At 42.8% G+C, this 22,141-nt stretch overlaps 2 protein-coding genes across 2 annotated transcripts in view; one reads left to right on the top strand and one right to left on the bottom strand.

Moving 5' to 3' along the window:
* Positions 1–743: 743 nt before the first annotated feature.
* LOC139598784 (serotransferrin-2-like) lies at positions 744–13,500 on the bottom strand. Its single transcript, XM_071445581.1, has 18 exons — positions 13,382–13,500; positions 10,478–10,614; positions 8,849–9,012; positions 8,387–8,486; positions 7,807–7,983; positions 7,462–7,624; positions 7,291–7,355; positions 6,505–6,662; positions 5,836–6,022; positions 5,532–5,680; positions 5,245–5,335; positions 4,871–4,939; positions 4,471–4,653; positions 4,034–4,190; positions 3,273–3,355; positions 2,278–2,462; positions 1,774–1,960; positions 744–1,475 (listed from the first exon to the last, which is right to left on the bottom strand). Exons 2-18 carry the CDS (start codon positions 10,530–10,532, stop codon positions 1,426–1,428), a joined length of 2,223 nt encoding a protein of 740 aa, XP_071301682.1. The 5' UTR covers positions 10,533–10,614; positions 13,382–13,500; the 3' UTR covers positions 744–1,425.
* PISD (phosphatidylserine decarboxylase) overlaps positions 13,492–22,141 on the top strand; it is a 24,805-nt gene continuing 16,155 nt past the window's right edge. The window contains 4 exon segments of the mRNA XM_071445582.1: positions 13,492–13,790; positions 13,792–13,920; positions 16,913–17,007; positions 20,770–20,945. Coding sequence (XP_071301683.1) covers positions 13,507–13,790; positions 13,792–13,920; positions 16,913–17,007; positions 20,770–20,945 — 684 coding nt within the window. The 5' untranslated portion in view covers positions 13,492–13,506.

Raw genomic sequence — 22,141 nt, 5'->3', positions numbered from 1 at the left:
TTTAAGGCCTTTAGGCTTGTCTGGGTAAATATGCATGATAATATGTCTTACATGCAGGGGGGAAAGGTCAAATCTCCCAAGAGACCAAGAGTGTTGGGCAACAGGGAGTGCTGTTATTGAGACACAGCAGCAGTGCTGGTGTTCCTTCATCCCAGCCTGGCAGATTTTAAGCAAGATCTCAGCTGCTATTCAGAATACTGAGGCACATCCCTCTCTTCAGAAGCACCAACAGCTCCTGCTCAGCTCAGAGCTGGGAGTCAAGGCTGAGGCTGGTGCATGTACCCAGGCTGTGCAAGGCAGCACAGTGCTGTTTGTGAAGCAGAGCTGGAGCACAGGATCAGCCACAAGGCCTGGTAACATGGGTAATGTCTGTGTTTGAAAACAACATCCCTGCCCTCCCACCCCATAACAGCTTGTGTAGAACCCAGATCTTTAATTTATCCCTGATTAGCTGCAGGCTGCTCTTGGCACAGCAAGGCTGCCAGCTGCATTTCTTCACCGTGTTCTCAGAACTGCCTTCTCCCAAGTGCCCCACAGATGGCAGGGAAGCACCAGGAAAGAAAGGCAGGAACACCTGAGAGGCCTAAACCAGCATCCTGCTCTTTCCCTGCCCCTTCAGGGCTGCAGCTTGCTGGCTGCAAATGCATCTGAGGATTTGGCTCTGTCACCATACTGGGAAAAACAGGATACAGCTGATGAACAGATGATTTCTGTTCAAAGGGTTTCATATCATGTTCAGGCAGTTTTACAAGCAGAAACTTGTGCTGTTTAATTGATAGATAGTATTTTGACATTTCAGAGAATCTCAGATCCAAAGGGTCAGTATAAAGTAATGGTTTGGAGGTCTTGACAAAGAGAAATATCCACTGCTGCAAGCATCCAGTTCTGCTGGAGGTTAAATGTCTTCATACATTTATTTGTGAGAAGAAATGTTTTGATTTGGTTAAAGAAGAAATATAGATGTGCATTCAGCAGGGGCTATCTAGCTGCAACCAAAATCACAGCTACAAGAACACAACCTTGCAACTACAAAGTTGATTGGGGTTTTTGCATGGAAACTGTTTATAAGACAAACAAGGCAAAATGCTACCAACTAACCTGTGCCACTCCTACCAAGTCTGTATTTTAGTCCATGGTACTGGCCCTGCTCTTTCCACAATGCTGATCCTAGTTCTGTGCTGTTGGTTGTGCTGTTCCCCATGCTGCCATGCTCCAAAAAAGAAAGGGATAATATGTGAATAGTATTACATCATCATAAACATAAAATCTGATGGAAAAAAAAAAAGACAAGGAGGTGTTCAGCATACATTTCTGGAGATGACTGTTTCCTTGCTGACTGCTTTGGATTGGCTGGATTTGCACATTTTCCTTGTTCTCAGCAGTGATGCTGATGTTTTGTGCCCTGCAAAGCCTCTGTATGAGCTGTCAGTTGGATGAGGATGCACAGATATCCTGTTTGCAGAAGTCCAAGATGCCTACAAACCAGTAAGAAAGTGTACACTTAGAGATGCTATCAGCTTCAAAAGTAGTAAGTTCTTCAGATGCTATTCATTAAAATAGCAGACAGCAAAATAGAGGTCAAATTCCCCTTCTGAATTGCAATGACCAAGTTAGTCTGACAGAAGTCTAACACAGGACTCCCTAGAAATTTGTTATGAACAGGATTAGGCAGAACACACTTCTCCATGCAGTCTCAACAAAAGGGCCAGAGCTGTGCACGCAAGGCTGCCTGCTGCATTTCTCTCTAACTCTGAATTCAGAACTGGACTGTACCTGCAGGTGTGCAATTAAACACTGATTCTGCCAGCTGAATGAAAGACTCTCCAAGGATCTCCTGATAGCTCAGGTGACTTGCATGAACAAGGTACTGAGTGGTGTCCTTGAAAAGCAGATCACTTCCACCATACTTCCACGACTGAAAGAGTTGGAATTCAGAATTCAATTTGCTTCCCAGAGATTCCTGAACAGAAAAGGAATAAAAATTTCACAGCTTGGGTCATTAATAGCACTTTTATCTAGCACAGTTCATATTAGTACAAAAAGATGCACGTTTGCAGTGCCTTATTTCTCAGCAAAAGTAGGAATGGGAATTTGGGAACTGGTGCCAAAATACCCCTTAAGAGAACCCAAATACCAATTTTCTCAATCTCCTATGCACATTCTTTTGTACTGGATCTGAAGGCACTAGTATATAAAGCTTTCCATCTTGAAAGGGTTTTCAGCAGTTGTACATCACAAATGGTGACATGGCAAGCTCTTCCCTGTTACCTGTCACACCTGAGATTTCAGCAGGAAGTCAGAGATTTTAGTGACAGTGACTGGCCGGGTCATGACTGCGCTGGGGGGCACGGGGCCCAGGTTACAGCCGGCCCACTCTGTGACTGCGGCGCGCCTTCCGTCCGGGCACAGCAGGTCAAAGTCAAGGGGGGAATAACCTCCTGCCCAACCAGAGCTGCTCAGTTCTGAAAAGAAAATGAAGGGAAAGGTAATCCTTTTAGAAAATTAAAGCAGAAGAGAGGGTGAATCTCAAAGAAAATGTTAAAACTTGAGAAGTTTAGTCAATGTGTTCAAAACAAAGGCAGTGTGCTATGTGGTCATTTCCTAGGAATGCAGAAGGGTCGGGGTGGTGTCTTCAAGGAGGGCAGTGAACTTAAGCTGCACCTATCAACCAAAACAGAATCAAATCAAGGCATATGAACAGCATCTCACATCTCATCTGCATCTGTAACCACATCCCTTTCTGGAAACAAAGGGATTCAGCCTAATGCCCTTTGCTTCCCCAGACAAACTGCTAATTGTTGCAGGAGTTCCTGTGGGTTTCCAGCCCCTTATACTTTCATTTGATTTTAGAGAGATTCCTCTCTTAGAAAACTCCCCTCTCTTACTGGAATGGGCTAAAATAGAATTTTATTTTGCTTTAATGTGGGTTCCTTTTCTGCTTGACTCTAAGAAAAACATATTTTGAGTTGCCTTTTAAAGCTGTGACATTTAAAGCTTCCAGAAATTTAGTGCAGTCTCCAAGGATGATTATCCCAACACATATCTTTGCACTGGGTGATTCCTCTTTTTTCCTCTCTTACAGTATCTGAATGTTGAGCTTTACTGGAACACCTACATGGAGAAAGCTTCTAGCAGTCTTCCATTTACAAACACAACTTCATGGACCTAGAGTAAACCTGTACAGGCTGATCCTCATGAGTGATGGTTGCTTTGTGGGAAGTAACTGACATTAATGAACATTCTCAAAAGAAAAGAGAATATCTGCATCTCACCCTCTATGTTCTGGAGCAGGTTTGAGTGTTCCAGGAAAGCTACATCTCCAAAGCTTCTTCCACTGGGATTGCCAACTAGGCACCTAGTGCAAGGAAAAATAAAAGGGATCAAAGACACATGGTGGCTGACATTTGGACAGTCAGCTGAAGCTAAAATTGGAGTAGCTGGAAGTATCCCTCCCATCTCTAATCCCTTGGAATATGTCAGTGATCTCAGCATAGAGATTTGCTAAAACAATCCTTTTCATTCCTTACAGCAGCTTCCAATGTGCACCTTCACCATGCCTAGGCAGGAAAGAGAATGGAATTCAACCAAATACATTATGTATATTTCATAAGAGTGCTTTCTTAAACTTTCACAAAAGTTTCACCTTTAATAGTCTTCTCTGCCTCTGTCTTCCACTATTTTTTTTTTATTTCCACTCTATTTAATTATCTCCTGTATGCTACACTGCCTCTTACCACAGCACCTCTGCTCTCTGGTGCTCTTTCATCCCTTCCCTTTAATGAGTCAGTACCAATGCTCTAAGCTGTACATGTTTGGAAGCATTGCCTTGCTCTGGAAATGGTTTAATGACCATTTGAAACCATCAGTCAGCTGAACATCCCATGGCAACTGCAACCAAAACAAAATACACACTAGCAAAAGTTTATACAGACAGATGCTTAACAAATAGGGGGGAAAAAAACCTCCCAAAAAAACCCAAATCAGCAAAGTAATAAGGCACTTGTGGCTGCTGCCCTGCATTTCTGGCTCTCACCTGAGTGCTCCCATATTGCCATAGTAACGTTCATTGTGACTTGCAGCACACCTGCTGGACACTCGAGCTCCTTCCACCTCCCCATCTCCAATGCACACCTTGCACAGGTTCCCATCTGCTCCTGGCATGCAGCCCTTCCAAAAGTAGTTCTGATAAGCTGAGTAAAGAAAACTGAGATGAGATTAAGGCAAGGTGTTCCCAAGGCTCTTCACATATGGGAAAAGACAGGAAAGAAATTTCATCCTAACAACTAGCAAGAAGAGGGCTAAATAGTGTGACACATAGTCAAATATGAGGAAAAGCTGCTTCAACACCCTCTGAAACTGTAGTCATCACTTGCTGGTTGGATCCTCATGGCCCTGTTTCTATTTTACTCACAAATTTAGGCTTCAGATTTTCATGGTCTAGTTAAGAGAGAAGCCAGAGGCAGCCCTTACCAGAGGCAACATCACAGTTCTCAGTGTCATTCTGCTGAGCTCCTACTGTGTGTCTGGACAGAAGTAACCATCCTGCAGGACTGTACAGGTGACTGTGGCAGGACCTTCTTCCCCTCAGGTTATGGATGTGAATCTGTTTGGCACTTTTCTTAGCTAGGGCAACAGCATAAACTGGTGGAAGTGCTGTGAAACAATGACAACAGCCAGTTATACCAAGGCAATTCAGTATTCCACAAGGGTACAGCCCCCCTTCCCTCCCTCATCTTGTCACAGCATCTTCAGTTCCAGTACAGGACCTGCTCTTTGCTTAGCCACAAAGTTCTTGTCCTTGCACAGGAAATTCTATTCTAAACCAACATGCAAATAAATTCCTGCATAAACCCTAGAAAGTTTCTGTTACCTTTGTGCTTAAGATGAATTAGTTTCCCTGTTTTCTCCATGGTCTCAGCTGCTGGGGCACAATCTCCCCCTGGAAGGAGAGATAAACATTAAGGATCTTGCAACTGCTGTCATTCCTTTTACATAGCAGCATTCCTTCAAAACCCTTGTGAACCTCTTCAGCCATGTCAGCATCTTTGTCCCTTTAACAGAAGGGATAAAATAAACAGAGCAAATGCTGGAGCCAGTTAGTGGAAGAGCTGGGAAGAGTATTTGGACATTTATACTGACTCCTGCTTCCATCACAAAACATCACAAACTGTGGAAATTAAACTATATTCTTAACAGTACTGTTTTGATTGCCTCTCTTCTTGATAAGGTCACATGAGAACTCACCATAGCATTCTGCAGCTACAGGCACCAGTCCACATCTCCCTGCAATGTACACATGTGTTGCATCCAGGGTGACTGCATCAGCCTCACTACTCTGCCAGCAGCATTAGAGAAAATGACAAAAACAGGATTTGCATGAATTGAGTATCTAAGCAGCAGGACTTCTCCACTGGCTGAAAATTCCCCTGCATCAATTCCCTCTCATTCCTCAAGCTAGTTTTCCTCTCTTTAGCTCAGACAAGACATACATAGCCAGTCCAGTCTTACCCTGAGCAGAAGGAGTCTCCTACCTTGATCATTTCAATGCATTTGGTCATGGAAGTTGCCTGGACACAGACCAAGGGGTCAGATTTGATGCTCAGTGCCCACTCCTCACATTTGTGGAGCTCAGCATCACTGATGCAGCACCAGCGCACGACGCTGTTCTCCAAGGAGCTCCCTGAAATGGAAGCAGATCACGTCACCAGTGCCCCAATCTGTGACATGTCAAGGGGATTTTCAGGTAAATGCATTTGTGCCTGGTGGGAGGAATAATGTGGAAGGAGAACTTTCTCTTCCCTCTCCTTAGCTACAGTGCCCTGGAATGGTTCTCACCTTCATGGCCAAGTCCCTTAAGGAGAGCTACATAATCCAGACCAAGGACATAGGCAATCTCCAGCTGCTCCTCGAGAAGCTGCAGGTGCTGAGTGGCATCTCGGAACAGCAGGTTCTGTCCCCCAAAGGGTGCTGAACTGAAGAGTTCAAATCTGGCTCTTTCCTTTCCTTTATGCCCAAAGAGGCGCTAGGACAAGAACAACACTTTTAAATGGCAACAAATCTCCTCATTCTTCCAGCAACAGGCAGCCTCAGTCTTCCCTGCCTTTGTATCAGTGGTCAAGATATCAAATACTATTTATAAATTGAGAAAAAGACATGAAGAAAAGTGAGCCCTGCCTGAACCTATGAATCTCCCTCAGCTACATAAAAATTGATTCAAGTTCCATGGCAGGATGAACATCATTAGCCATTTTACAGTTTGTGTGTTATGGCATCTTCCCCTTCTTTACTGATTTATTCTCAATCTCCTATAGAAGAACACTTTAGAAAAAAGCAAAACCTTACACAAGCCAATGCAAGATCCTTCCCCCAACAAACAATTTTTAGCACTGTATTCACACTAATTATAAATTTCTCAAGAAAAAAAGCAACCTGGGTCATGATTGCCACACAAAGATGGAAGAAAAACCTGTGTCTGGTCATAGACAGCTTATAATATTAACTCACTTGGATCATGCTAAGAAATTTGTTGGTGATCTTCTGGAAGTTGCTGCGGGTGACGATGCCGCGGCCAGGCCCCTTGCCCAGGTTACAGGTGCTGTATTCAGTCAGCTCAGCTGTGGACCCATCAGGACACAGGAGCTCATATTCCTCTTTTTCTGACTCTGAAACAAGGAGACACTCATGAATTTGTGACCAGAGCCATGGCTTGCCAGCAGGCACAGAGATGGAGTATAAAATGTTTTTCAGTGCAGGTTGCTAAAGGTTATGCAGGCAGCATGGTGTACCAAGCACACTTGGGAAAGCTGTCTTTGGTAAATACTTCTTATAACAAAGAGAAGGACCTCAGCCAGAGCTGCTCTTTAAGCTATACTGCTGTAAATACATTGATTTACAAATACTTACCTGCAAATACTACTGCTAACCACCTTTGGTATAGAGCTCAACTGAGTTTAAAAGTACAAGGCAGGTGTACAGGAACTTCACAGTTATGCAGCTCAATATACTGAATTTTAAAAGGAATCTTGTAACTCGGGCAAAGCAAATACTGACAGCTAATGAAATCACCTGTCTGCTCCCATTTTAAGAATCTCCTGTGAGCAATCATTGCTCACTCACACTTTCCTGTTCTGTTTCTTTCTGAGTTTTGTGGAGAGCCAAGAAATACCCCTGAACTGCTTGCAGGGATTCAATTTTCCCTGGAAACAACAAAAATATAGGCATATCCCTCAAACATCTACACAGGAAAGAGCACAGACAGAGATGAAAAGAAAACTGCATCTTTAAGATTACCTGTGGCACTCATAATTCTTAGATGATCTAAAAAGGCAACATCTGCCACTCCATCCTTCAAGCACCTGCAGGAAGACAAATGCCATCCTATTAACATTTCACCTGGCTTTCCTACTTTAAAATTTCTTTTTCCCCCAAAAGTGAATTCAGGCCCAGTGTCCCAGAGCTCACCTGAAGGCTCCCTCGGAGTCATAGAAGGGTTCATTACTGCTTGTCTCACAGAAGTGGTTCCTGTCTCTGACATAGGATTTTTGTCCTTGGCAGAGAGCACACAATCGAGGAGCAGCAACACCAACCCCAGGGATGCAGCTTGCATTGAAATACTCACTAATTGCTGCAGGTGTAGGGGAAAAAACAAAACAAAACAAAAAGAAAGAAAAAGGTCAAATGGGAAAAAAATCAAAAGAGAAAAAGGGGCCAGACATATCATGGCCATACCCAGTTCATCCTACATCTGCTGGCATTTCAGTTACACTCACTGTGGCCAGAGGTAGCCCTGTGGCTCCTATCACCTACCTTGGCTCAGAGGTTGGGCCTCATCCCAGGAAAGATAATTCCTTGCCAGGAGAAAGCCAAGGGGAATATTCCAGCCCGATGTCCACCTGGCTCCATTGTGACAGCTGCGCGCACCTCGCAGGTTCTGGATCTCCAGAGTTCCTCGTTTGGCAATGGCCACAGCAAACACACAATTTCCTGCAATAGCACAAAATGTGGAACAGAAAAAAAACAATCTCAATTCTGCAGCTTCCACCTCTGAAGAGGAGCTGAATTCCTTCAGTGAACATGGCTAAAGAAGAAATTATCCTAGGCCTAGTCCATGGAGGTACTCGTGCCAGGAACTTAACCACATACTGGCTACAGGGCACCCTGTCAAACAAGCAATGCAAGTCTGTCAGTACCACAGGCAGAAAGGCTGCTGGGTACAAAGCACCACTGGTATTATTCATCATCATTAACTATTTTAGAAACAATTGTTAGCCACCTCCATATTCCTACAAAGATAATAAAAAATATATTGACTTGTTTTTCAAGATATCTGGAGCCATCTCTTAGCCAAATCAGAAGTACAGTTTACTCCTCAGCTTTCCCAGCCTACCTTGATCATAGATCTCTTTTGCCACCACTGCCAAACCGTACAGCTTTACAGCAGAGTAAACATCTCCAGCATCCAAGGAGGCAGCATCTGCTTTATTGGCCTTTAAAACAACAGAAAAACCCTCAAAACAAATGTGTTTACAAGGAAACAAACAGTTTCTGCCTCAAGACCACAGTTTCTGCCTCAACAAATTTTAATTTAGTAGTTTTCTTTTGCCTATTTATTTCCAAGCAGCTTTCACTATTTCTTGGAGATTGCAAAGACATTAGCTGGGGTAAAACAGTACATCTGGCAGGATGCTCACAGGATTTAATTCTTGCCTCTCAAGTGACTGTGTACTGTGTCATTTAAGCAGTTCCATTATTTCAGTATCATTTTATTTGCCCATAGTTTCTGTTTACCAGTTACTTTTCTAAGAGGATTTGGACACAAAATCAGTTTTTCAAACCTCTGTGAACTCACCCTGATTTTATCAATGCAGTCATATGTATTGTGGGCTCTGATGCAAGAAATCCTAGTAAAGGAACTGGCAGGAGTGAGGGGCAGCACAGCTGCAAGCACTTTGGAGAGCTCAGCACACTTTCTTTGTTCCAGGTCAGAAAGGGTGCACCATCGGAATTTCTTCCCTAGAGGGTCAAAAGAGAAGTCAAGATTTGTAGGATTTCATTAAAAACCCTCAGTTTAACACCTTATGGAAGAGAGAGGTTATTGTATTTTATTTAACTTCCAACAGCTTGTTTGTGCTCACTCACACTCAAATACCCACACACTTACAGGAACCCAAGAGATGTGACCAAGGTCACTTTTTCCCAACATGAGGACAATATTTGATGCTGAATCTTTAATATGTCTCTTTGCTTCCTTTTGACTGAAAGCAACCAAATAGTTTTAGACAGATTTGTCAAGAATCAGCAATTATTATGGCAAAATCTTCTGCCACAGAATCTTCCTTGCTTCAACCTTAGTGAATTTTGGGTAAGGCTGCCACCCAAAATTTGAAGGAACCAAAGGGGAGGATGTGTTTAAGGCCAGGGCCTGTTTTCTGTTGGCATAGCAAGAGAAGGAATGGCACTAACAATGCAGGGTCACATCTTCCTGTTACCAGAGTGCAGATTTTCTCCCAAAAAGTCAACTGGGATGTGACTCTAGCAGAGCACAGACCTTCTAACCTTGATGTGAACATGCATTCTCTGGGGTTTATCAGTTTTACTGCTGCCCCTGGTTATCAATACAGGCCATGCTTTTAACCTTTGCTCTGCTGTTTCCTCTGGTGCTTTCACACACCAAAAAGATGCAATTAAGGGTGGAGGTGAAGGTGAAACTTCCTTTTTCAGAAGGACTTGGAGGCTCAGTGGGTTTAAACCAGCTATAAAGCTACATCTTAAAGGAATCCAGACATGCCAACAAAACTTTCTCTTTTGCTTTAGGCTGCAATAACTCTGTCTTGTATTATTTCTCTGAAATATATCATCATATGCATCTCTAAGAAGACACTAGACATTTAAGGAGGAAAAAAGAGATTGTTGTACACAAAAATAGCATGCAGTTATGTAACTCGAGAGAATCTTAAGCCCTGTAATGAAAACCAGGACTGAACACACAGAAAATGCCACAATATCTCTAACATTGTATTTTCCAGATGTTTAAGCATTTGACTCTCTGGAGAGCTATGAATACCAGCAATGTGTACAATTAAATCATTGAAGTTTTCATTTCTTTGAGCATAGCATCAGACATTAGTGCTCCACTTGTTTTGGTGTTAATTCAGCACAATTCCAAGAAGAACCAGTAGAGGTTTTAGAGGGGAGCAGCTTGAGGTCCGTGCTTGGTTCTGACACCGCTAACGAGTCCCCAGATCTCAGCTATTCAGAGGAAACAAAGCCTCACTGAATTGCTGAGGAAGTTGTGTATCAAACTGCTTCAAAACTAAAAGGTCACCATCTGCCAATGATCAAACAGAAAAAATACAGGCACGGCTTTAACTGCAACTTCTTTCTTTGCACAGAGGAAAACAAAAGCAAAGCTTTTATTAGTTTGAACGTCCCCCACCCAGAGGCAACCCTTCTCTCTCCCTCCCTGCATCAGCCTTACCTGAAGCCAGCAAAGAGAAGGTGATTAGGACAATTAAAATCACTGTCTTCATCATTACAGCTCTTCAGCAAGGATCTTCTCTCTACCCTGAGCTCTGCATTCTCATACCAGGAATTCCACAGTGATTACCAAAGCTTCTGGAAGATAACAAGGGGGGTTTAGATATCGACGAGGATAAACCAAGATTTTCAAAAACAGTCAGAGGATGGTATATCCTTGTAGCAAAGGAGAAAGGGACAGGGTCCCTTTCCTACCCACAGATGGAAAATATCCATGCATTATCTGCTCTATTTTTATCAGACACAGAAAGAAATGTAAGCCTCTGCTTTAAAAAGAAATAGAAATTCTGCTGTTTCAAAAGGCACCCAAAGCCTTTGGGAGATGGGCAAGATTTACACCTAACTTACAAAAAAGATACCAAAAGCTAAGTGAATTATCCAAATTAATGACCACATCTCTCTATAGAATACTGAAAGGTTCTTCTTACCTTATTTTTTTCACCTGATAATGGCTTATCTCCTGAGTAATTTTAAACAAAAAGTAGTCCTATGCCTCCCTAAGAATTCAGAACAGACCTGGGACACTGTTGACTGTCCTGATTCTCTTCATTCCATTCCAGCCTAGCAATCTCATCCAAACTGCTTTATTCCCCTATTTTCTAATGCTTAACCTGAAGTATTATTACCTCTCAATTACTCTACAGCAGCTATTAACATCATTAATTCTATAGTAGAAAAAAATACATTTATTTATATATTAAATATAAGAGAAAAAATAAATTTACATATTATATATAAGCAGAAGTGTCTGATGATGTATGAAATATTGTGAATATGGTTTAATCTTTTCTGTTCAGGAAAGAATTAACTGTTCCAAGAGTTCTGGAGAAATAGAGTCTTTATCCTACTTTCTTTTCCTTCTTGATTTTACAGCTCTCCCTGGTGCTTTGTTTACTTACTGTATTTTTGCAGCTACATTTCCCAGATTTCTTTTGTTGCCTTATGTACCCTTCCCTAGTGATTCAGTCATCATTCCCCACCTGCCTCTTTCACACTCACGTAATGCACATCTCCTGAGTTTCACAAGTTCCCTCTCTAGATCTGCAGCACTTGTTGAGGTGTTGTTTCCCACTGATCTGATCACAGGAGGAGTTACACAGAACCCCAGGATGGTTTGGGTTGGAAGGGACCTTAAAGCTGATCCTGTTCCACCCCCCTGCCAAGGGCAGGGACACCTTGCACTAAATCAGGTTGTTCCAAGCCCCATCCAGCCTGAGGCATTCCCCATTTCTTCCTGCACCACCTGGAACAGGCTAGGCAGAGCTAAAGGAATGAAGCAGGTATTTATTAAAGGCCTTCAAAGGATACACCCTGGGCAGTGCAAGAGCCCAGCGAGGCTACACCCAAGATGGACACAAGATGGACAAGCAGTCCTGAGTGTTCACACTTTTATAAGTTTTGGTCCATTTACATATTGGGGTTAATTGTCCAATTACAGCTTCAGGCTATGAAGTCCCATCCTCCCAGACTGCTCTCCTCAATTCTTTATCCTTTATCCTTTATGGGCCTGAAGCTGCAATGCTGTCCTTGGTTCTCAGGCTGAATTAGGATGGTTTTGTCTGACTAAACTGTGAAGAGAACTTGCTAACACTTTATATGAAGTTCAGAGCTACACACTAAGGCAGTACAGAATCTGGAAAACATGCAAGCTAAAACTTAAGGCATCACCTGAAACAAACATTCTGAAGCCCCAAGATCTCCAGTCTCTCACTTGTTGGAGGAGCTGTGGTATTAATCCCCTCTTTGACTTGGCTCAGCTGCACAGGCCTAGCACAGCTCAGTACCCTTAGGGAAGTAAGTTTTAACTCTCAGTGAGTGCAGACCATATAATCTCACCAGATGTTAAAAAACCCCATAAATCTAATAACAAGACACATTATAAAATATTTTTTAAAAAGTTACACATCCACATATTTACTTTTAATTCCAAGGAGAAAGATTAGATCAGGACAGATTATTAATCAGTTTAGCCTTGTGACAATTATTTTACACTATAAACAATGTGTTACATTTAACTGCACCTTAACCTCTGAATCACTTCTCAGTCAGTTCTGGGGAAACTTGTCTGTCAGGCCCATCAGTGGGGTGCTCTTACACATCAAAGGTAATGGCTCTTGCAAGGCTTGTACCAAAGCCCCTTACAACACCAAATCCCACCTTCTTTGAGGTTTTACTTTGTGCCAATCCTACCATTATGTATAGGATATGTAAATCCCAACAATTCAGTCAGCTAATATTATTACTGTTTCATGAGGTCTGTGTCTGGATTTCCCCTCAAATTTCACATGTTTAACAATGAAAGGCTTTCCTGCACATGTTTAAGATACTTATATAGATACTACTACCTATAGTGATGTGAAAAAAAGGCAGAATCACATGAAGGTGTTATAGACCTCATTTAGGCCTGGTCAGGAAAAAATACAAACATAAATCAGGAATTTAAATTAAATTAATCAGCTTGCCTGAGGACCATGTCCTAAAGCACTAAGGATGTGGAAACACAGCCAGGACTCTTGAATTCTTTTCCTACTGATTCACCATGTGAAACTACCCCTCTGCCACTGTCAGAGACAGGTAATTAGCTACTTCCCAGCATTTATTCATCTAGGGATGCATCTAAGAGAGTGGAAAACCAAATAACCTCTATAAAATTCCCTCTGGGCAGCAGGCAGCCAGGTAACTTCCAGGCAAAGGACACCAGAGGAGGAATAGGTCTTACTGCACTACCCCACCACACACCTCACTTGGAGGAACAGCATCGTGTCTGTCCCATGTCGTGTGTCCTCTCCCTAAAATTCCTGCCTTAATATTCCTGGTGGTCCCACACCTGGGGCAAATAACTCACCTGTGTGTCAACAGCAGCACTGAAAAGCAGCTGAACCCCACCTGCCTCATCCTGAACTCCCAGCAGCAGCGCCCTCCTCCCGCTGGGCACAGCCCACAGCCCCTTCATGGGGCAGCTCTATTTCCATGGCACAAACCCTCAGGAGCCACCACCCCGTCCCCACTCCACATCCCCTGGAAAATGTCCCCTCAGGGCCAGCCCTATCCCCACCCCACATCGCCCCAGCGACGGCCCCTTTTTCCCCCGCGCCAAGAGAACAGCCCTCCTCACAGATCAAACCCCCCCTCTGAAGAACAGCCTCGCAGCCGTATCCCCACTCCGGGTCTCCCCTCAGAAATGAACCCCTCCCTACACTGTGTGCTCCCTCAGGAACAACCCCCCTCACACAGGCCATGCCCGGCCCCGCCCGCCCCCTCACGGCCGCGGCCCCGCCCCTGGCCCCGCCCCCGCGCTGTTCCCGCCCTCTCGCGCGGGACGCGGCAGAGGACGCGGTGGCGGCGGCGGCGTGGGAAGATGGCGGCGGCCGTGGCGCGGAGCAGGTACGGGAACGGCGGGGCTGGGGCTGTCATTGTTACTGTCGCTGTCATTGTCATTGTTACTGTCATTGTCATTGTCTGGCCCCGGCAGCCCTGTCTGACAGACGGCACCCCGCGGGGGAGGAGGAGCCGGGCCGGGGGCTGCAGCCGCCCCCTTTTCGCCCCCCTCTTTCGCTGACGTTTCCCTAGCGGGGTGAGTGCGGTTGTCTCTGCAGCCTTGGCCCTGCCCTTGGCATGGGTAAGGAGCCTTGCCCTCCTTCTCCAAGCTGGAAAGGAAGATAAGGGGTTTAAGTGTTTTAAGAACGAGAAGCGTGTGGCCTCGTGTAGTTCTGACTGGGTTTGCAGTCTGTAGCTGTCAGAGTGCAGGTGCTGAGCAGCAGTCGGTGGATGGGGAGCGGCTGCAGCCCCTCGGGTTATGCGATCCGGGCGATGGCTGGGAGCAGGAGCACCTGGCCGGGCACTGAGCAGATATCTAGAGGAGATATCCTCTTACGGCTTGTGCTTTTCATAGCAACCAAACAGCTTAAGGAATGCTGTTTCTCAGCCACTGTTCCCTGTTCTTGGATAGAACACACAGTCCCCTTATTCCCCCTTCTCTCTCAAAACCTGGAGAAAACACCTCGTGCACAGCCTGTTCTGTTCTGTTCCCTCCGGCCCCAGGGCTGGCAGCAGAGTGTTGTCCCTCGTCCAGAGATGGCTGAAGACACAGAGGGGCTGCAGTTAACAGGGAATTTCTTGGCAGTTCCTTCTCCGTCAGTCTCCAGTCCGGTGGGAGAGGCAGGGGGTCAATACTCCAACATGCATGTGTACCCACCAAGGTCAGGCTGTCAGGAGCAGGGAAGCTGAGACTGGTTTTAGTTTTGTTGTCTTTGCCTGTTTTTAGGCAGGTTTCAGAGTAAGATGGAAACTGATTTTCCAGTGTTGGACACCAAAAGCAATTTTGGTAAGAGCTTAGGGTTAGGTGTTGTGTCCTTCACTGTCTGAGGAGGTACCAAGTCCCGGGTGCCCTGCCCTGCCTCAGCAGTGGGAACAGCTCCTGGATGCTCCTGTGAAGCCAACACAACTCCTTCTGTTCTGACTGCATTTTTGTATACACTAGTATGTAGGAAAGCTAATAAATGTCTCAAATACTGATGCTTTAGGCTGCAGTTAAGTTTTAATAATGTTTTCCATTACTTTTTAGGATTTGAAAACTCTTTGCTAAATTTAAGCCTATTGCTAATTCGATTAGTTCTTTGTTTCTTGAATCCCTTGGAAGTAGCCCACAGGATCCCAGCTAACTGATGAGCAAGTGCTCCTTTTATCCCAAGTGTTTTAATGTGTTGTAAAACAGGCCTTGTAAGTCCACAAATTAGTGCAGGCCCGGTATGACCCAAGAGCATCAGGTGACCTCGTTGTTCATGACAAATCACAACGTGTTGCTCTGTAGAGCACACAGGTTCTGTATGTTCAGCCCTTTTTCAGTCTTGTTAAGGAAATAACATCCTAGGAGATGATGCAGCAGTGGGGACTGTTTGGCACGTGGTTACAGGAATGTGGAGCTTGGGGAGGGTCTGTCCTGTCACATTTGGGTTAATGCAGGGATTTTAACAGAGACCATGAAGCTGAAGGGCACAGTGAGATTTTCTGACACTGTTGCAATAGGGATAAGAGAAAACTTTAGCTGTGGGTTGTTGGCTGATGTTAAAGCAGTGTTACCAAGTGTGCTGACATAATGGTGTGACTTCTAGACAGGAAATCTGTAGATTCTTCTTTGAAATAAAGGGATCACGCCTATATGTAACTCAGTAGACACCTGAAATTAAGTCTTTAAACTCTTAATAATCACTTCCTGAGGTTGAATGGCCCCAAATGATGCAATAGTGTGTAAGCTACTGAAGTAATTGTGTCCTCCATGTATCTGATCAAGAGCAGATGAAAGGCCAGAGGGCAGATGAAGACATCCCAGCTGTGGCATTGCCTCCTGAGAATGAGCAGGTTGCACAAAGATCTGGTTCTTCCTAAGGGTCTGAGCCTGTTGGGGTGGGAACTCTGTCCCTCTCCTCCCTGTGATCCTGTCTGACAGCAGCATGTTGCAGGCCACAGTCAAATACTTGTTTAAACATGCTTATTTACAGACTTGGAATAGTTCTTGTACAACTGGATGCCTTCTTGTCAGACTTATTATGAACATGAAATTAAACACACAGAAAGTCCTGGGTGAACCCTTTCTCTATATTGGCCAGTTCCAAGTCTATTTTATGGATTTTCAGAGGGGCAGAGCCACTCTCACTGCAGTTCACCAGTGAACAGAGTGGTAAGTTAAATTCTAAAGAAGAGCTGCTGTGCCTGGCAGCTTTTTTACTTTTTCAGCCACACCACTTGGTCTAATAAATGCCATTGCTACTTCATAGAATCCAAAACTTCTCTATGCACCCTTCCTCCTTCCCACCAGGATGGTAAGCTAAAAACTACATGAACCAAATCCTAAGTGTCTCTCTAGACAGTTGCTGTTGTAGGAGGTTCTTAAATGACACAGTTGTAGCAGCCCAGTGGAAATGGAATAATCCCAAGTTCTTAACAATAATTATAAAATTTACCACTCCATTTGCCTTTTAGAGCTCCAGACAGACCAAGATACAGTACATGCTGATAACATAAATAGTTGCCTGTGAAGGGCTATTGGCAAGAAAAGCACCTACAATACTCAGAAAAATATCACTGTTACAGCAGCCCAAGAGGAACATGTCAATATTTGTTAAGAAAAATAAAATATGAAGATGCATCTTTAAATAAATACCTGCAGGAGCAGTTGGATTGTTGGATTTTTCAAAATTTGTTTAGGAAAGGAGTAGACCACAAGGGACTAGGCTCAGTGGAAATTTTATGATAACTTGAATAGACTTTTCCCTCTGTTACTCAGCTGCTAAATATTGGTCACTATGCTGAGCTACTGAAATTTGCATTATTAAACATTTGTAGTTAAGCAGCCACTTCATGTTTGTTGTATTTGCAGCTTGCTGTGCAGCTGTAACTTGCTGGTGCAGAGGAACCTGTGTGTAAGAGCTGGAGTCCTGTGGAAGCAGCCTCCTTCCAGGACATTTTTCACTGGTAAGTGGTGGGTTATAGCTACAAGAGGTTTTAAATTCAGGGTCACTCACAGTGAGGCAAATTGTGGTCTCATGTTGGGGAAGATACATTTTTTTTAAATGAAAGCAGTGGGAGTCCAGCATCAAAGACCAATTAATGGCATTTCCTTAGACACAAGCTTGCAAATCGTGTTTTCCACATAATAAAAGAAGTATATTTACTTCTTTTTCATAAGATTTATTATGAGCTGTTGTTGTTTGTTGCTTTCAAACTTTACAAGGCATCTGAAACTTTTTCTAGTGAAGATGATTCCTGCATAGCAAATTAAAACCCATTAGTCATAGGTTTATTTTTCTTAATTAATTTCTGCACTTTAGTTAGTTTTCTCAGGAGTCTAGAGTTCAAAAATTATTTTTTAAAAAACACAGTACAATTTACCAGAAAGATTCATGTTAGGACAGGGTTTTTACATTTTAAAAAACCCACTTAAATGAACTTGATGAGCAATAATTTGTGTACTTTCCACACCTACTGAAGTGACTGACTGAGAAGGGCAACATCAAACTTATGCATATTTATAATGTTCAACTGTATTACCTGATCTATAGTGCTGCTCTTACCAGGTGTTCACATTGAAAGGTCTGAGAGATTCAGATTTCAGCAGTTTAACAGCCCTATAAAAATGAAAATGTATAAATATCCTTTTATGTTTCAATCTGTACTTACAATTTGAATAGATCAGGAAATCAGAGTAGGTTTACATGAAATGTTTAGGACTTGGTTAAAGTGGTGCTTGCCCTTGATGTTTCTGTAGCTGGGTAATGCTGTGAAGATCAAATATTACTGTTTGTTTTTAAGGAATATTTATAAACTTGTAGCATGTGCATTGCCTTATATTAGTATCACAAATAATTGTCTTCAATTTTGGTTTCCTTGTCAGCTGAGCTATTGGTCCCATTTTCCAAAACCATTTCTTTGGGTTAACTGGCCTGTCCAAGTGCTTTGTCTGGCATATCATATATGGATATTTCATTATTGAAAAATATACTTACAGAGATGAATAAAACAGCAGGGCTTTGTTGTCTATAAATCAAAGTCATTAGAGAAAAAAAATTTGCAAGTTGAGACATAATGCAAAGCTGTTGATCACAAGGAAGGAAAGGTCATTTTAGTCAAAATTAGCTTTGAGTTTTGAACAAATCAACTTTTTAGCCAGACATTTTCTAATTAATTGATATTTTTAGAGTCTGATTTGGATTTAAAGGAAAGATAACTCTTCTCTAATTTTACCTCTATCCCTTATAATGGCCTCCTCCAAGTGTTTGTGTCATGTCCTGGAAGAAATTCTTAATTTGGTCAGAGTAATGGAGCAGCATTTATGTTACTGCATCTACCATTTATGCATCTGCATAAACTAGCAGCAGTTGTGCATCTACATAAACTAGAGCTCTCCTGCCATTATTCAGTTTCCTTTCTCATCCTGAATTTTCCACTTTCTGAGGAAATGTGTCTTTTTCACCTGTTCCAGAGAAGGAAACTGTTTCTAATTTTTATTCTCCTTTGCTGAGAATACTCAGTGTTTTAGAGAATTCTGGAAGAGGCTGGCTTTATCTATGAGGGCTTCAGATTTAGGGTAGTATCTAAAAATGTTGTATTAGTACCTTGACTAATGTAACAAGTCCTGCACTTGTTTCTGGTGGCTCTTGTGCCAAGGATGAGCTCTCCACACACTCTCATGCAGCTTTCCAAGGAGCAGCAGTAGCATCATTAGAGAACAAGATGTTCAGCTGAAATCTAAGCAGTGCCAGCTGCCTAAACCTGGCTCTGTTGCCAGAATCAGTAACTAATGTTCTTGTCTTAGAGTTTGTACACTTGTGTGGGGAAGGTGTGGAATTTTGTCAGGGCAAATAAGCTTGACAGTGACATGTTGGCTGCCTGTGCAATGATAATGTTTGGGAGACCAGTTACAGAAGGGTTGTTTCATTAATGCTGGAGATGGAAAAAGTCAACTCTTCATTTATCAACAACTTAAATTGTGTTTGCTGTGGCTTGTGGAACACCACATGGGTTGGTCACTGTTAGAGGAAGAGAAATGTTCACATGGGTGTAATCAATGCTCTTGAAACAGAAACTGCCTCTCTCTGGATCCAAACCAGAAAAAGCTGTTCTTGCTGAGGGGTTTTAGTTTGGGAATTTGTCAAATTGCTGAAATAGCTGGGCAGCTTTGCTAACTTAGAACCAAAGATGTGGTGGAAGGGAGTTAAAGGCTTTAGGGCTAAAGAGTATCATTGGTCTGTGTACAGACATTTCTGTTGAAATAGTGATACAAAGTTGAAAGGTTGTAGAGTCTTTGTAAATTCAAGCAAGTCTGTCTTTTTAAACATTCAGCTGTTCTAAATGATCCCTCTCCTTCCCTGAGCATTGTTCTTTAGGAAATAATTATTTTTAGAATCTTAACTGTAACTGTAGTTGCTGCCTTGTTGTTTTTCTCCCCCAGAAAATAATTTTTTTTTTTTAAAGAAAGAACAAAGCTGGTTTTGTTTTATGGTGCATTTAGGATATATGGCAATATTTTAATTCACCAGTGTAGAAAAGAAATTATTAAGAAATATTATTTTGATAAAACAAAATGTGGACAAGAATTACTTTTTTTTGGCATTTTTTTGCAGCATCATGGCTGAATGCTTCTACTAAACTAAATTCCTTAGAACTAAAGCTTTCCAGACTTCAAAACAATTGTGCTTTGTCCCTATGCGTGCCTAGAAATAGAGTTGGTGTTGGCTGGATTCTTTTGGTTGCTAATGCATCCTTTCATAGTCAAACCCTAAGGAGCCTGACTTTGGAGGAAGTTAAAGTTGATTGGGTTTGATTCTGGTGCATCCAAGTTAATGATTGCTGTGGGAATGACAGCAATCAGGATCAAGAATTGGTTCTGGGCATTTTCTGTCAGGTAGTGACTCCTACTCATTGCTGAGAACTTCTGACTGCCTGGCAGACAGACATGAGCAGCACAGTCTAATACTGACTGAGCCCTGGACAGATTTGTTTTCTCTGAAGATTCTGGAAGGGAAATAGTCCCACAGCTGTGCCTGCCCCATGCTCAGTCTGTTGCTTAGTGACCACACTGTGTCCTCGTATCTCACAGTGACTGCAAGGCTGGACTTAGGCAGGAGGAGCTTGGTATTTACTCAGTAAAAACCAGATTTAATACTACACATCTCTTTGTTTCATGTGGTGACTTGTATTACAGCAGAAATGGGCCTGTTTTCCTGTTCCCCCACCTACTCTAAAATGGGTCATAATTTCCTTCCCTTTTCCAGTTAGCTGTACAGTCTGGGGATTCCCTGACTGCAGTGAAAGCTTTAATGACTGAGAAGCACAAAGCTTCACTGTGGTACAGATTGTTCCCCAGCAAATGATTATTCCACATAGTACCAATGTTCTCACAGCTGGAAACTGATAGTGCTGACAGACACCAATTCTGTGTGTTTCTCCAAGGGGCTTTCAGGGAACACAGTTTATACATATTTTGGGGAGAAGAATGTTGGAAGCATGTGGGGTGGCAGGGACAGGGATGAGGTTAAAACCACAGATGACCAATTAGTGTTGGTCAGTTGAGTTACAGTAACTTGGTAAACTGCAATAACTGCAGTACTCAGGAGCATCTGTACAGGCCTTCTGTGTCAGAGTTCTTTTCTCATCACATTTTCATCACCCAGCTCCTATCCCTCACTGCACAGGATTGCTTTCTCTTTCCTGAAGTCTGTGTTTTTTCTGTTACAGACAGGAAGAAGCTTCACACTGCTCCAGTGGGCCAAGTCTTCCGCCTGCGGCCCTTCCATGTTCTGGTAGCTACAGGTGGAGGATATGCAGGATACAGGAAATATGAGGATTACAAGTTGCAACAGCTGGAGAAGAGGGGCATAGAGGTGCCTGTGAAGCTTGCAAGTGAATGGGAGGTAAGAACACTGGGGCAATTTTACTTCTGCCACGGTTGATGCAAAGCTCCTTTGCTTCCATTTCAACACAGGAGTCTTGAATTTGCATCTACTGACAATGTGTTCTTGACAGCTCATGGAACTAAAGTTTCTGTCACTTCAGTAACTCATTTGGCTGAAGTCATGATACCTTAGCAACTGCCAGCAACTCCTCCATCTTTTAGTGTGGTTGACACCATATGTGCTTTACAAGAAAGCTGAGATGGAATGAGTGCCTGGTTAATAAAAATTTACCTGTTTCTTGAATGAATATGCAGCAAGATCTTTTTTCATAGGTTTTTTTTTTCACTTAGGTCTGTAATTCCTCTTGATCCTGAGCAATTTTTGCCTTTTCCTTTTGGATTCCAAGGAGTTGAGGAATTATTGTGGAATTGCAGGTGGTGTGAATGGTATTCATAGGTCAAACACCCATTGCAGCACTGAAGTAAATACTTCATGGCTTCCTGCAACTACTGTATTGCCTTTGAAGTATTAAGTTTATTGTTCAACTCCGTGTTGGACAGTTTAAAATCTATGTGGTGTTCTTCCAAACAGCCAGATGAGTGCCTGCTTCAGTGTCACTTCTGAAGGCAAGGAGTTAAAGATTCTAGGATTGTAAGGTTGTGTAGGAGATGCTTCAGTGTGACCTCTGGCACTGCAGTTTCTTTGCATTCCTGAGCACACTGCTGGTGTGTGAGTGATTTGGCCACATGCCTGTGGGAGACTAGGCTGGAATCCCTAAATTTCAGTAGTGACCAAAACCAGATATGATCCAGACAGTCCAGATGCTAACAGCTTAGCCTGTGATAGCTCCTCAGGAATCTGTCTGTAAATCTGTCTTCTGTATATTCTTTTCTTGCTGAAGTTTGTTTCAAATGGGTTCTGATTAAAGAAAGAACTGCTAAGTGTCCACAGAGAATTTATTTAACAAGGCAATGTCAATTCAATTTTGATGCTTGGAAACAAATATTCTTTTGTTATTGTTCATACTTTTTGGTATGAAATTGGGTAATTCTCTTACTGCATTTGTCTTCTTTCATTATACTGATATGCTGATTTGTTATTATTTGGTGAAGCTAAGAGTGTTTTTTTTGATGAAACAGCCTAAAGGATTTGGTTTTTACAGTGGGGAAACACACAAGGAATTTCAAACTGATAAGCAGGGCCCCAGATGCAGC

The sequence above is a fragment of the Agelaius tricolor genome, unplaced genomic scaffold (assembly GCF_023055355.1).
Source record: "Agelaius tricolor isolate 1412-34295 unplaced genomic scaffold, bAgeTri1.0.p SCAF_20, whole genome shotgun sequence".
NCBI lineage: Eukaryota > Metazoa > Chordata > Aves > Passeriformes > Icteridae > Agelaius > Agelaius tricolor.
Note: the sequence above shows the minus strand (reverse complement) of the source record. Positions and strands in the feature narration are given on the sequence as shown.

Bases quoted from the DNA above. Each gene is read 5' to 3' on its own strand.
- LOC139598784 (XM_071445581.1), bottom strand. From the start codon at position 10,532: ATGATGAAGACAGTGATTTTAATTGTCCTAATCACCTTCTCTTTGCTG. The intron at 7,984-8,386 runs GTAGGCTGGGAA...GTGCTATTGCAG, and splicing joins AAAAGAGATCTATGATCAAG to GAAATTGTGTGTTTGCTGTG. The intron at 1,961-2,277 runs GTGTGACAGGTA...TTTTCTGTTCAG, and splicing joins ACTTCCTGCTGAAATCTCAG to GAATCTCTGGGAAGCAAATT.